Consider the following 12273-nt stretch of genomic DNA (forward strand, 5'->3'; position numbering starts at 1 on the left):
TCCACACTATATTAGGATACCGTTGTGATATTGTCAGGCCTGATTTTAGGTCTTCCATCGAAGTTGCATGTTGTACCTTGAAAAGTAGTTATTTCATTTACAATTGAATTAATTCATTAAATAAATAATACTAGCACATAAAATTACGTTATTATACACTAGCCTACTCCACTATCGACACAGTAGATAATATTGCCTATGTGCTTTTGACAATACGTTATCAACAAAAAAGTATTATTTTCAAATAAACCACATTTGCCTTAACACAGTAGACCTAAATATTTTCTAACAATATCACAACTTAAATATAGCCTACTTACTCCTCAATTGGATCAAGGACATCTCGGTAATTATTTTCATTGTCTCTAATAAGGAAACTATCTGGGGCAGACACTCGAAAATCACTTCTGCCACTTGTAAAACAAACAAGGAAACAAATGAATGTCTGTGTTGCCGCCGAGCTCTCAAATACCGTGCCAGTCTCTCACTCTATGAATGGTCACTGCTATCCGGATTCCTTAGGATGTCCTACCCTAAACTAACACTAAACTTAACCAATTGACATTTATACTTGATAGAGGTATGGACATCCCAAGGATAGCAGGGATCCTCTGGGAAAGTCTATGAACTGTTCTATTCGACTGAAGGGACATCCCAAAGAGCCGAATTGCACCTATGACCTCCTCTGAAAGCCGTGGACACAACTCTTATTGGTTGTCTGATGTGGAACTGGTAACAACACAGTCTGTGATTGGCCAACAACATTTAGATCTGTATACAGCGAGATACGATAACATACTATGCCATACAGTGTTGAAGGAAAGACAGATTATCTATAGATTGGGCATCATCTTTTCTAGGCCATTAGCGATAACAGGAAATACACAAGCCGTAGGCTACACTATAGTTCAAGGTGGCTACGTCGGAATGTCTGCTTGCATGGGAACAATGTTACGTTTCTAACATTTATGGTTGAGATTTAATTAATATAAATATAAACTATGCACATTATGACTTTCATTAAAACGTGATGCAGACGTCACGCAGACATTAGTAAGGCGTTGGTATCATGTCAGGTGGTACGGTTGCCTAGGCTTATATATGTCCCTTATCACCCCCCATACAGGACCGTTGGCTACAGCAGCACTTGAAAACTAGGTCAATGAATGTGTGGCGGCTCTCCTACATCTGGATGCGTGTGCAGCAGCCTACTGCATGGGGATTACTGTGATGGAACAGCTTCGTAGAGCAGAAAGAATGGAAATAATGTCCTGAAAAGCGGTTGTCTCCGTGGATCAGTATACTACTACAACCCATCATCCCCAAGCCCACTGATGCCAACGCAGCAAGTGACCGCGCATTGCTTGCAGCGGCAATAAGGACCAACACCTTAATTATCAGGCCGTGGTGACATAGACGGTCTCAGCACAGTAGTCACCATTAATTCTGCGCCGCAACACAGCAACAATTAGGATTTAAATCGCTGTTGTTATATATATATATATATATTTTTTTTTTCCGGTAGCTGCTGCTGCTGCGGTAACACCCCTCTTTGTAAATCGCGTGCACTCCTCCTCCCTCCCTTCCTTCCCGGAGCGGCTGGGTGGACTGGTGGGGCTATGGAGGATGCAGGTGAGATGAGGAAAACATCCACGGTTCCGGAGATTAAACCGTTGGATCAGTACGACTTCAACCGAGCAAAGGTGCGCGCCAGCGTCCGGTGGCTACTGGCGAAGTCATACGGATCCGCAGGTTAGATGGCCTTTATTTATCATGGGCGATTTACCGGTTGACGTTTCTCCCGTTATTGATGCAGTTGGCGGGTGTCCCTAGGCTATAACGGGGAAATTGACAGGCCACAGAGGTTCATGTTTTTCCAGGGCGTCTATTGGACAGAATCACGGATATTTACTGTTAATAATAATGGAATAATTATATTTTATTCGAAAAAGGTTTATGTTGTCAAGGCTACGATGTGTCTGATTATAGACTACAGCAAGATGTGACAGGCGACTCACGCACAAAGCATCTCAAACGCTCACACCCATGCTTCTATCCTCTTCATCACAGGCTGTTAGCCACTGCTTCTCTGGCCATTTCACTCTCACAGGTGACCGCGTTGAATGCCATATGTTACAGAGTATCTGTTCATTCACCTTTTTATTTTGTATTTTAAATCAGGTGATTCTATAGGTTCAGAAACCAGAATGGTTAAGAAAGAGAAGGCCTTGATTCAAAGGGGCAGCTGTTCGCCTACAGACGTATGGGCGGAGGAGGATAGCGTAACCGCCTTCCTCTTTTACTTCTATCGTCAGTTAATCTATTATTTATATCGCGGCCTGTAATACTATTGGACGATAATATAGGCCTACACTCCAGATCAACAGGCCTATCTGCTAGTTAAATGTGTTGCACGCGCCACATATCAGGCTAATATGAGTGTAGGCCTATGCCACCGCGTGCGTGGTAGCCTAAATGGATATCTCTTCCATATGTGTGTCAGTGTTACACGCGCACACGCATAGGCTACATCACCGTGGTCCAGCCTTCTCGTAGCCGTACGCATGCATTGCTTGTGTGTTATAGATTGTGTTATAGATTCACACAATCGTGTGACGGTGACACTGCCACTTATATAGCCTGTGGTTAAACGTCAGCTATACAGCTGCAACAAAGGGACAAGCTTCCACCACCACCGATAGGCGAAGTGGATAGATTATAACCACGTCTTTCACCTGCCAATTTATATCAGATTAGCGATTGTACCCCTACCATTAAGGAAAGGAGACGAGGAAAGGATATAATCTCGCCTAATCGTTTTTATGTAGCCTACACATTTCCCTGCAGTTGCACCTGGGGGTTCCCTTTGTCATCCTACAGGCCTGCTAACACGTCCATTTTGTAGAATTGTAATGTCCTCTGCAGCGCGCAGTAGAACGCAACGTCTTGGAAGGTTCAGATAGAAATAGCCTATGTAGAAAACAATGCATGTAAAATATGGGACATGTAGAATATGAGACATGTAGATTAGGGAACATGTAGAATAGGGAACATGTAGAATATAGAACATGTAGGCCTATAGTTGATTTAACCTTTATTTTGGCAGGGAGTCATAATAACCTCAGCTCTGTTCATGGCAGTTCTATCGGGAACATTTTATTTGGATAGTTTGTAGATGGTTTGTAGATGTTCAATAACTGTCAACAACATTTCAACTAACTATCCACTAACCCTAGCCCTAACCTTAACCCTAACCTTAACCCTTAACCCTTACCCTAACACTAACCCTTATTCCAAACCTAACCGTGACCTTAGCAGCCTGTCTGTCTATCGTGAGTTTGAGCCTCTTAACTGTATCGATTCCCGTATGTTGAAGGCTACCTGACGTATGTAGAAGGCTACCTGATGTATGTAGAAGGCTACCTGACGTATGTTGAAGGCTACCTGACGTATGTAGAAGGCTACCTGACGTATGTAGAAGGCTACCTGACGTATGTAGAAGGCTACCTGACGTATGTTGAAGGCTACCTGACGTATGTAGAAGGCTACCTGACGTATGTAGAAGGCTACCTGACGGGGGCTACTGCGTGTAGAAGGCTACCTGACGTATGTAGAAGGCTACCTGACGTATGTAGAAGGCTACCTGACGTATGTAGAAGGCTACCTGACGTATGTAGAAGGCTACCTGACGTATGTAGAAGGCTACCTGACGTATGTTGAAGGCTACCTGACGTATGTAGAAGGCTACCTGACGTATGTAGAAGGCTACCTGACGTATGTAGAAGGCTACCTGACGTATGTAGAAGGCTACCTGACGTATGTAGAAGGCTACCTGACGTATGTTGAAGGCTACCTGACGTATGTAGAAGGCTACCTGACGTATGTAGAAGGCTACCTGACGTATGTAGAAGGCTACCTGACGTATGTTGAAGGCTACCTGACGTATGTAGAAGGCTACCTGACGTATGTAGAAGGCTACCTGACGTATGTAGAAGGCTACCTGACGTATGTTGAAGGCTACCTGACGTATGTAGAAGGCTACCTGACGTATGTAGAAGGCTACCTGACGTATGTAGAAGGCTACCTGACGTATGTTGAAGGCTACCTGACGTATGTAGAAGGCTACCTGACGTATGTAGAAGGCTACCTGACGTATGTTGAAGGCTACCTGACGTATGTAGAAGGCTACCTGACGTATGTAGAAGGCTACCTGACGTATGTAGAAGGCTACCTGACGTATGTTGAAGGCTACCTGACGTATGTAGAAGGCTACCTGACGTATGTAGAAGGCTACCTGACGTATGTAGAAGGCTACCTGACGTATGTAGAAGGCTACCTGACGTATGTAGAAGGCTACCTGACGTATGTAGAAGGCTACCTGACGTATGTTGAAGGCTACCTGACGTATGTAGAAGGCTACCTGACGTATGTTGAAGGCTACCTGACGTATGTTGAAGGCTACCTGACGTATGTAGAAGGCTACCTGACGTATGTTGAAGGCTACCTGACGTATGTTGAAGGCTACCTGACGTATGTTGAAGGCTACCTGACGTATGTAGAAGGCTACCTGACGTATGTAGAAGGCTACCTGACGTATGTAGAAGGCTACCTGACGTATGTTGAAGGCTACCTGACGTATGTTGAAGGCTACCTGACGTATGTTGAAGGCTACCTGACGTTAGTAGCCTATCCCCGATATAAATCTCAGTCAGCCCAATGCGGAAGTTGAAAAACAAACATCAACATCTGGCACACTCACTGCACAGATGCACTCTGTCTTGCACTGTAACATCGGTATTATAGTGTAAACGGTTAAAGTAAGTGTCTTCATCGAGGTTAAGTGACTTCTAAATCTATAACAGATCAATAGAGGATCCTGTGTCAGACATGATGTGTGTGTGTGTGTGTGTGTCAAAGACCATAGTCCTGCTGATAACAATGGCTGTAAACATAGTGTGTCCTATCAGACACAGCCTAGATCAGATCCCTCTCCTTCTTCCCCTTTCTGTGTTAACGAACACATTCCATTGTGTGTGTTTAGTTTAGGCTCCAGTGTGTGTGTGTGTGTGTGCGTGTGTGTGTCTTTACCACATGAGGTTGGTGGCATCTTAATTGGGGAGGATGGGCTCATGGTAATGACTGGAGCGGAATCAGTGGAATGGTATCAAATACAACAAACACAGTTTCCAGATGTTTGTTGCCATTCCATTTGCTCCGTTCCAGCCATTATTATGAGCCGTCCTCCCCTCAGCAGCCTCCACTGGTCCTTACATAGCTGTGAATGTTGTATACAACCCTCCTTGCCATACAGTCTCAGTCAAAGCCTCTGTTTGTTTTGAACCTCCACGGCCCTGTGTGTGTTTCTGCTGTTTTAGCGTTCTTAACCTGTTTCTACTGGATTAGATTAGCATGATGCTAATTGGGTTAGCTGGGCCCTGCTCAGCAGTCCAGAGCCACAGTCATTCCTTTTGATTGAGACGGAATGGCTTTCTCCTCTTCTGCCGTTCCCATGGCAACCAGCGTTCCATTTATCCCCAGTGTTCTGTAGCTTGAATACAGAGTTGAACCTACTACAGTTTGGTGTGTGTGTGTGTGTTTTAAAAATATATATATATATTTCACCTTTATTTAACCAGGTAGACAAGTTGGGAACAAGTTCTCATTTACAACTGCGACCTGGCCAAGATAAAGCAAAGCAGTGTGACACAGACAACAACACAGAGTTAAACATGGAGTAAACAATAAACAAGCCAATAACACAATAAACAAGTCAATGATACAGTAGAAAAAAGTAAGTCTATATACAGTGTGTGCAAAAGGCATGAGGAGGTAGGCAATAAATAGGCCATAGGAGCGAATAATTACAATTTAGCAGATTAACACTGAATGATAAATGAGCAGATGATGATGTGCAAGTAGAGATACTGGTGTGCAAAAGAACAGAAAAGTAAATAAAATAAAAACAGTATGGGGATGAGGTAGGTAGATTGAGTGGGCAATTTACAGATGGACTATGTGTGTTTGTGTGTGTATGTTTGTGTGTGTGTGTCAAGGACCATAGTCCTGCTGATAACAATGGCTGTAAACATAGTGTGTCCTATCAGACGCAGCCTAGATCAGATCGCTCTCCTTCTTCCCCTTGCTCCCTCTATCAACAGCCCACCTGGAATTATTGTCCTCTCTCTTTCTTCTTGGAGCCCACTCCAATAGAGGAAGAAGAAGAGGAGAGGAGGAGGAGAGGAGAAGGAGGGGAGTAGTCCAGTCCAGAGTTAGATATTCCTTCCTTCCTTGCCAGTGGGAGAGCTGCTCCAATCTCTCAGATCATCCTTCCCTCTCCTAGAGCAGCAGAGCAAGGGGATGTGGGTCCCTGAGCCCAGCCGAGGGATGTGTGTGTTGCAGTGCGGCATGGCACCCCACCCACCCCCACACACACACACACACACACACACACACACACACACACACACCACACACACACACACACACACACACACACACACACACACTGTCGCCTGGCTGAGTTGTTCATGCAGATGATGACATTATATCTGTCCTCTGTGTGATATGCCTGTCTAGAGAGAGAGAGATGAAGAGAGAGAGAGAGAGTCTGTACATTCACTCTTTCATCCTTTCTTTCTCTCTGTAGTAATTGATTGAGAGTGGGAGAGAGTGAGATAGATGGGGGAGAGAGAGATAGAGGGGGGGATAGAGAGAATGTTCAGGTAGTTCTACAGTTATAACTCTATAGGTTGTCCTCTGTCCCCCTGTAGAGAATGTTCAGGTAGTTCTACAGTTATAACTCTATAGGTTGTCCTCTGTCTCCCTGTAGAGAATGTTCAGGTAGTTCTACAGTTATAACTCTATAGGTTGTCCTCTGTCCCCCTGTAGAGAATGTTCAGGTAGTTCTACAGTTATAACTCTATAGGTTGTCCTCTGTCCTCCTGTAGAGAATGTTCAGGTAGTTCTACAGTTATAACTCTATAGGTTGTCCTCTGTCCCCCTGTAGAGAATGTTCAGGTAGTTCTACAGTTATAACTCTATAGGTTGTCCTCTGTCCCCCTGTAGAGAATGTTCAGGTAGTTCTACAGTTATAACTCTATAGGTTGTCCTCTGTCCCCCTGTAGAGAATGTTCAGGTAGTTCTACAGTTATAACTCTATAGGTTGTCCTCTGTCCCCCTGTAGAGAATGTTCAGGTAGTCCTACAGTTATAACTCTATAGGTTGTCCTCTGTCTCCCTGTAGAGAATGTTCAGGTAGTTCTACAGTTATAACTCTATAGGTTGTCCTCTGTCCCCCTGTAGAGAATGTTCAGGTAGTTCTACAGTTATAACTCTATAGGTTGTCCTCTGTCCTCCTGTAGAGAATGTTCAGGTAGTTCTACAGTTATAACTCTATAGGTTGTCCTCTGTCCCCTTGTAGAGAATGTTCAGGTAGTTCTACGGTTCCTCATTGTTTACCCCTCTCCTCCACCATAGAGAATGTCCCGGTGGAGCTGCGAGAGCCTCTGTACAGAGACAAGTATGAGCAGGAGCACCTCAAGCCCTCCGTCTCCCAGCTACTCCTGTCCCCTGAGCTGTACTGTAGGACCCAGGCCCTGCTCCACGGGGTCTCCCAGCCAGCTACTCAGGGGCCCCCAGGGGACAACTCTGCACTGCTGCAGCTCCTCACCAAGAGGGGCCTGGAGCCCAGGGACCAAGATGTGGCCATCACAGAGGAAGACCTCAGCCACACGCCCATCAAGACGGTGTGTTACAGTGTGTGTTACTGTGTGTGTTACTGTGTGTGTGTGTGTGTGTGTGTGTGTGTGTGTGTGTGTGTGTGTGTGTGTGTGTGTGTGTGTGTGGTGTGTGTGTGTGTGTGTAACCCTAACGTTACTCCTATCATTGATCCTTTGCTCTCTCATGATTGGCTCATGGTCTGCTTCTCTCTGTCTGATTGGTCTAGAGGGCCCACCTGGTCCTGATTGACTCACTGATGTCACTGGCTGCCATGGAGACGGTGGGCAAGGTTAAGATGACGGCAGAGGCGGAGAAAATGGGAGGCGGGGCTCCGTGGGAGAATGCCCTCCTCTTCTGGGTTAACCGGGTAAGACCAGAGCACGACCAGAAAATGACCAGGTCATTCTAGAACACAACCAGGTCATTCTAGAACACAACCAGGTCATTCTAGAACACAACCAGGTCATTCTAGAACACAACCAGGTCATTCTAGAACACAACCAGGTCATTCTAGAACACAACCAGGTCATTAGGGCTGAGCGATATGGCAAATAAATTATCACAATATATATTTATTTCATTCGATAACGATAATTATCACGATATTAATCAAATAATGTTTAAAAGGTGCATGTCTGTTTCAGACTCAAGCCTGCCTGATCAAACCAAAGACTTTAATGCGTCTTATTTTTTGTCAGAAGTAGAACTCACAAATAACATTTTAACTCCACTTTTTTTTAAAGCTGTAAACCCTTACATGTCATGAGCAAGAAATACAAAAATAAATAAACAAATAGTGCAAGTCAATATTCGTTATAACTGTTAGCCTAATGGTACATCACAGTTGAAGCTGGGGTAGTTGTTTATAACTGTTAGCCTAATGGTACATCACAGTTGAAGCTGGGGTAGTTGTTTATAACTGTTAGACTAATGGTACATCACAGTTGAAGCTGGTAGGTTGTTTATAACTGTTAGACTAATGGCACATCACAGTTGAAGCTGGGGTAGTTGTTTATAACTGTTAGCCTAATGGTACATCACAGTTGAAGCTGGGGTAGTTGTTTATAACTGTTAGCCTAATGGTACATCACAGTTGAAGCTGGGGTAGTTGTTTATAACTGTTAGCCTAATGGTACATCACAGTTGAAGCTGGGGTAGTTGTTTATAACTGTTAGACTAATGGTACATCACAGTTGAAGCTGGGGTAGTTGTTTATAACTGTTAGACTAATGGTACATCACAGTTGAAGCTGGTAGGTTGTTTATAACTGTTAGACTAATGGCACATCACAGTTGAAGCTGGGGTAGTTGTTTATAACTGTTAGACTAATGGTACATCACAGTTGAAGCTGGGGTAGTTGTTTATAACTGTTAGACTAATGGTACATCACAGTTGAAGCTGGTAGGTTGTTTATAACTGTTAGCCTAATGGTACATCACAGTTGAAGCTGGTGTCACAGTGTAGGTTCCGTCCCTCTCTTCGCCCCAACCCGGGCTCGAACCAGGGACCCTTGCACACATCAACAACTGACACCCCACGAAGCATCGTTACCCATCGCGCCACAAAAGCCGCGGCCCTTGCAACGCAAGGGGAAACCCTACTTCAAGTCTCAGAGCGATTGACGTCACTGATTGAAACGCTATTAGCGCGCACCACCGCTAACTAACTAGCCATTTCACATCGGTTACACTCACCCCCCCTTTGACCTCCTCCTTTTTCCGCAGGAACCAATGATCCGGGTCAACAGCATCAATGTCACAGTGTAGGTTCCGTCCCTCTCTTCGCCCCAACCCGGGCTCGAACCAGGGACCCTTGCACACATCAACAACTGACACCCACCGAAGCAACGTTACCCATCGCGCCACAAAAGCCGCGGCCCTTGCAACGCAAGGGGCAACCCTACTTCAAGTCTCAGAGCGATTGACGTCACTGATTGAAACGCTATTAGCGCGCACCACCGCTAACTAACTAGCCATTTCACATCGGTTACACTGGGATAGTTGTTTATAACTGTTAGACTAATGGTACATCACAGTTGAAGCTGGGGTAGTTGTTTATAACTGTTAGCCTAATGGTACATCACAGTTGAAGCTGGGGTAGTTGTTTATAACTGTTAGACTAATGGTACATCACAGTTGAAGCTGGGGTAGTTGTTTATAACTGTTAGCCTAATGGTACATCACAGTTGAAGCTGGGGTAGTTGTTTATAACTGTTAGCCTAATGGCACATCACAGTTGAAGCTGGGGTAGTTGTTTATAACTGTTAGCCTAATGGTACATCACAGTTGAAGCTGGGGTAGTTGTTTATAACTGTTAGCCTAATGGTACATCACAGTTGAAGCTGGGGTAGTTGTTTATAACTGTTAGCCTAATGGTACATCACAGTTGAAGCTGGGGTAGTTGTTTATAACTGTTAGCCTAATGGTACATCACAGTTGAAGCTGGGGTAGTTGTTTATAACTGTTAGCCTAATGGCACATCACAGTTGAAGCTGGGGTAGTTGTTTATAACTGTTAGCCTAATGGCACATCACAGTTGAAGCTGGGGTAGTTGTTTATAACTGTTAGCCTAATGGTACATCACAGTTGAAGCTGGGGTAGTTGTTTATAACTGTTAGCCTAATGGTACATCACAGTTGAAGCTGGGGTAGTTGTTTATAACTGTTAGCCTAATGGTACATCACAGTTGAAGCTGGGGTAGTTGTTTATAACTGTTAGCCTAATGGTACATCACAGTTGAAGCTGGGGTAGTTGTTTATAACTGTTAGCCTAATGGTACATCACAGTTGAAGCTGGGGTAGTTGTTTATAACTGTTAGACTAATGGTCACATCACAGTTGAAGTCTGGGGTAGTTGTTTATAACTGTTAGCCTAATGGCACATCACAGTTGAAGCTGGGGTAGTTGTTTATAACTGTTAGCCTAATGGTACATCACAGTTGAAGCTGGGGTAGTTGTTTATAACTGTTAGCCTAATGGTACATCACAGTTGAAGCTGGGGTAGTTGTTTATAACTGTTAGCCTAATGGCACATCACAGTTGAAGCTGGGTTAGTTGTTTATAACTGTTAGCCTAATGGTACATCACAGTTGAAGCTGGGGTAGTTGTTTATAACTGTTAGCCTAATGGCACATCACAGTTGAAGCTGGGGTAGTTGTTTATAACTGTTAGCCTAATGGTACATCACAGTTGAAGCTGGGGTAGTTGTTTATAACTGTTAGCCTAATGGCACATCACAGTTGAAGCTGGGGTAGTTGTTTATAACTGTTAGACTAATGGCACATCACAGTTGAGCTGGGTAGTTGTTTATAACTGTTGCCTAATGGCACATCACAGTTGAAGCTGGGGTAGTTGTTTATAACTGTTAGCCTAATGGCACATCACAGTTGAAGCTGGGGTAGTTGTTTATAACTGTTAGACTAATGGTACATCACAGTTGAAGCTGGGGTAGTTGTTTATAACTGTTAGACTAATGGCACATCACAGTTGAAGCTGGGGTAGTTGTTTATAACTGTTAGCCTAATGGTACATCACAATTGAAGCTGGGGTAGTTGTTGTCTTACAAGTTTCAAGCAAGAAATCCAAGTCTGTCTACGGTCTCTGGCTTTAAAGCTGCCCTATGGCAGGTCACTATGTTCCCACCTGTGCTAATAACACGCTCTGATGGGGAGCTGGTCACAGGAATGCACAGGTAGCGCTTTGCCAGATAGCTGACTTTGGGAAAGTGTTTTGGGGGGTGGATCTTCCACCAGTCCAGTGGATTTGGTTTCACTGTCAGCATTAGGAGACTGAAGGTAGCAGCTGAGTTCCTTGTCTACCAGCTGGATTTCAGTAAGACCTGTGGAGGAGCACAGCTTTTTGAAAAAACATCCCAGTGACTTTCTCTTTTTAGCTGTCAGTTGTGGTGAAGCAGCAGCAATGTCTTCCTGTGCTGGGCTTGGGTTTTCATCTCCCTCATTCACGATCCCTGAGACAGCTCTTGCTTTTATGTGGCCCACCTTCTCCTCTTTGATGTAATGCGTTTTAAATCGAGGGTCGACCAACGAGGCTATGTCCAGGAGGTCATCTGTGGCTACGTCATCATATTTCTCATTCAGATAGTCCATGACTACCGTTTTGATGGTTTGGCTGAGCTCTGTTTCACCATCAGGTTTCATGACCTCTGTATTGAACAGGTGTAGTAATGGCTTCAGGTAAGACACAGTGACATAAGACTCACCAGACAGAGCATCTGTGAATTCTAGGAGTGGGGTCAATGCCTGGTTGATGGACTCAAGAACATCTATCTGTACAGGTGGGAGCTAAGTGCCGGGTCTTCTTGTCTCTGGACAAGACCTGTGAAATGTCTTTCTCCCGCTCCAGTACTCTTTGCACCATCTTTTGATGTGATCCCTACCTGGTAGCTGTGCTGGGGTAGGTTGTGTTCTTTTAGAGCAATTGCCAGGTCTCTCTTCTTTTTCCACCAATAGGCAAAGGCACCTACCACTTTCTTACACACTCCAATTGCTTGATCCACCCGTTTGTCTCTACCCACTCTCTCTAAGAGAAATCAAGAGA

General features: G+C 44.5%; 1 protein-coding gene across 1 annotated transcript in view; it reads left to right on the top strand.

The window, feature by feature from the left end:
• The first annotated feature begins 1131 nt into the window (after positions 1 to 1131).
• Positions 1132 to 12273, top strand: part of LOC106564193 (calmodulin-regulated spectrin-associated protein 3) — a 47672-nt gene continuing 36530 nt past the window's right edge. Inside the window, 3 exon segments of the mRNA XM_082958602.1 lie at positions 1132 to 1752; positions 7476 to 7744; positions 7945 to 8085. Coding sequence (XP_082814728.1) covers positions 1620 to 1752; positions 7476 to 7744; positions 7945 to 8085 — 543 coding nt within the window. The 5' untranslated portion in view covers positions 1132 to 1619.

This window comes from Salmo salar, chromosome 12 (genome assembly GCF_965601325.2).
Source record: "Salmo salar chromosome 12, fSalSal1, whole genome shotgun sequence".
NCBI lineage: Eukaryota > Metazoa > Chordata > Actinopteri > Salmoniformes > Salmonidae > Salmo > Salmo salar.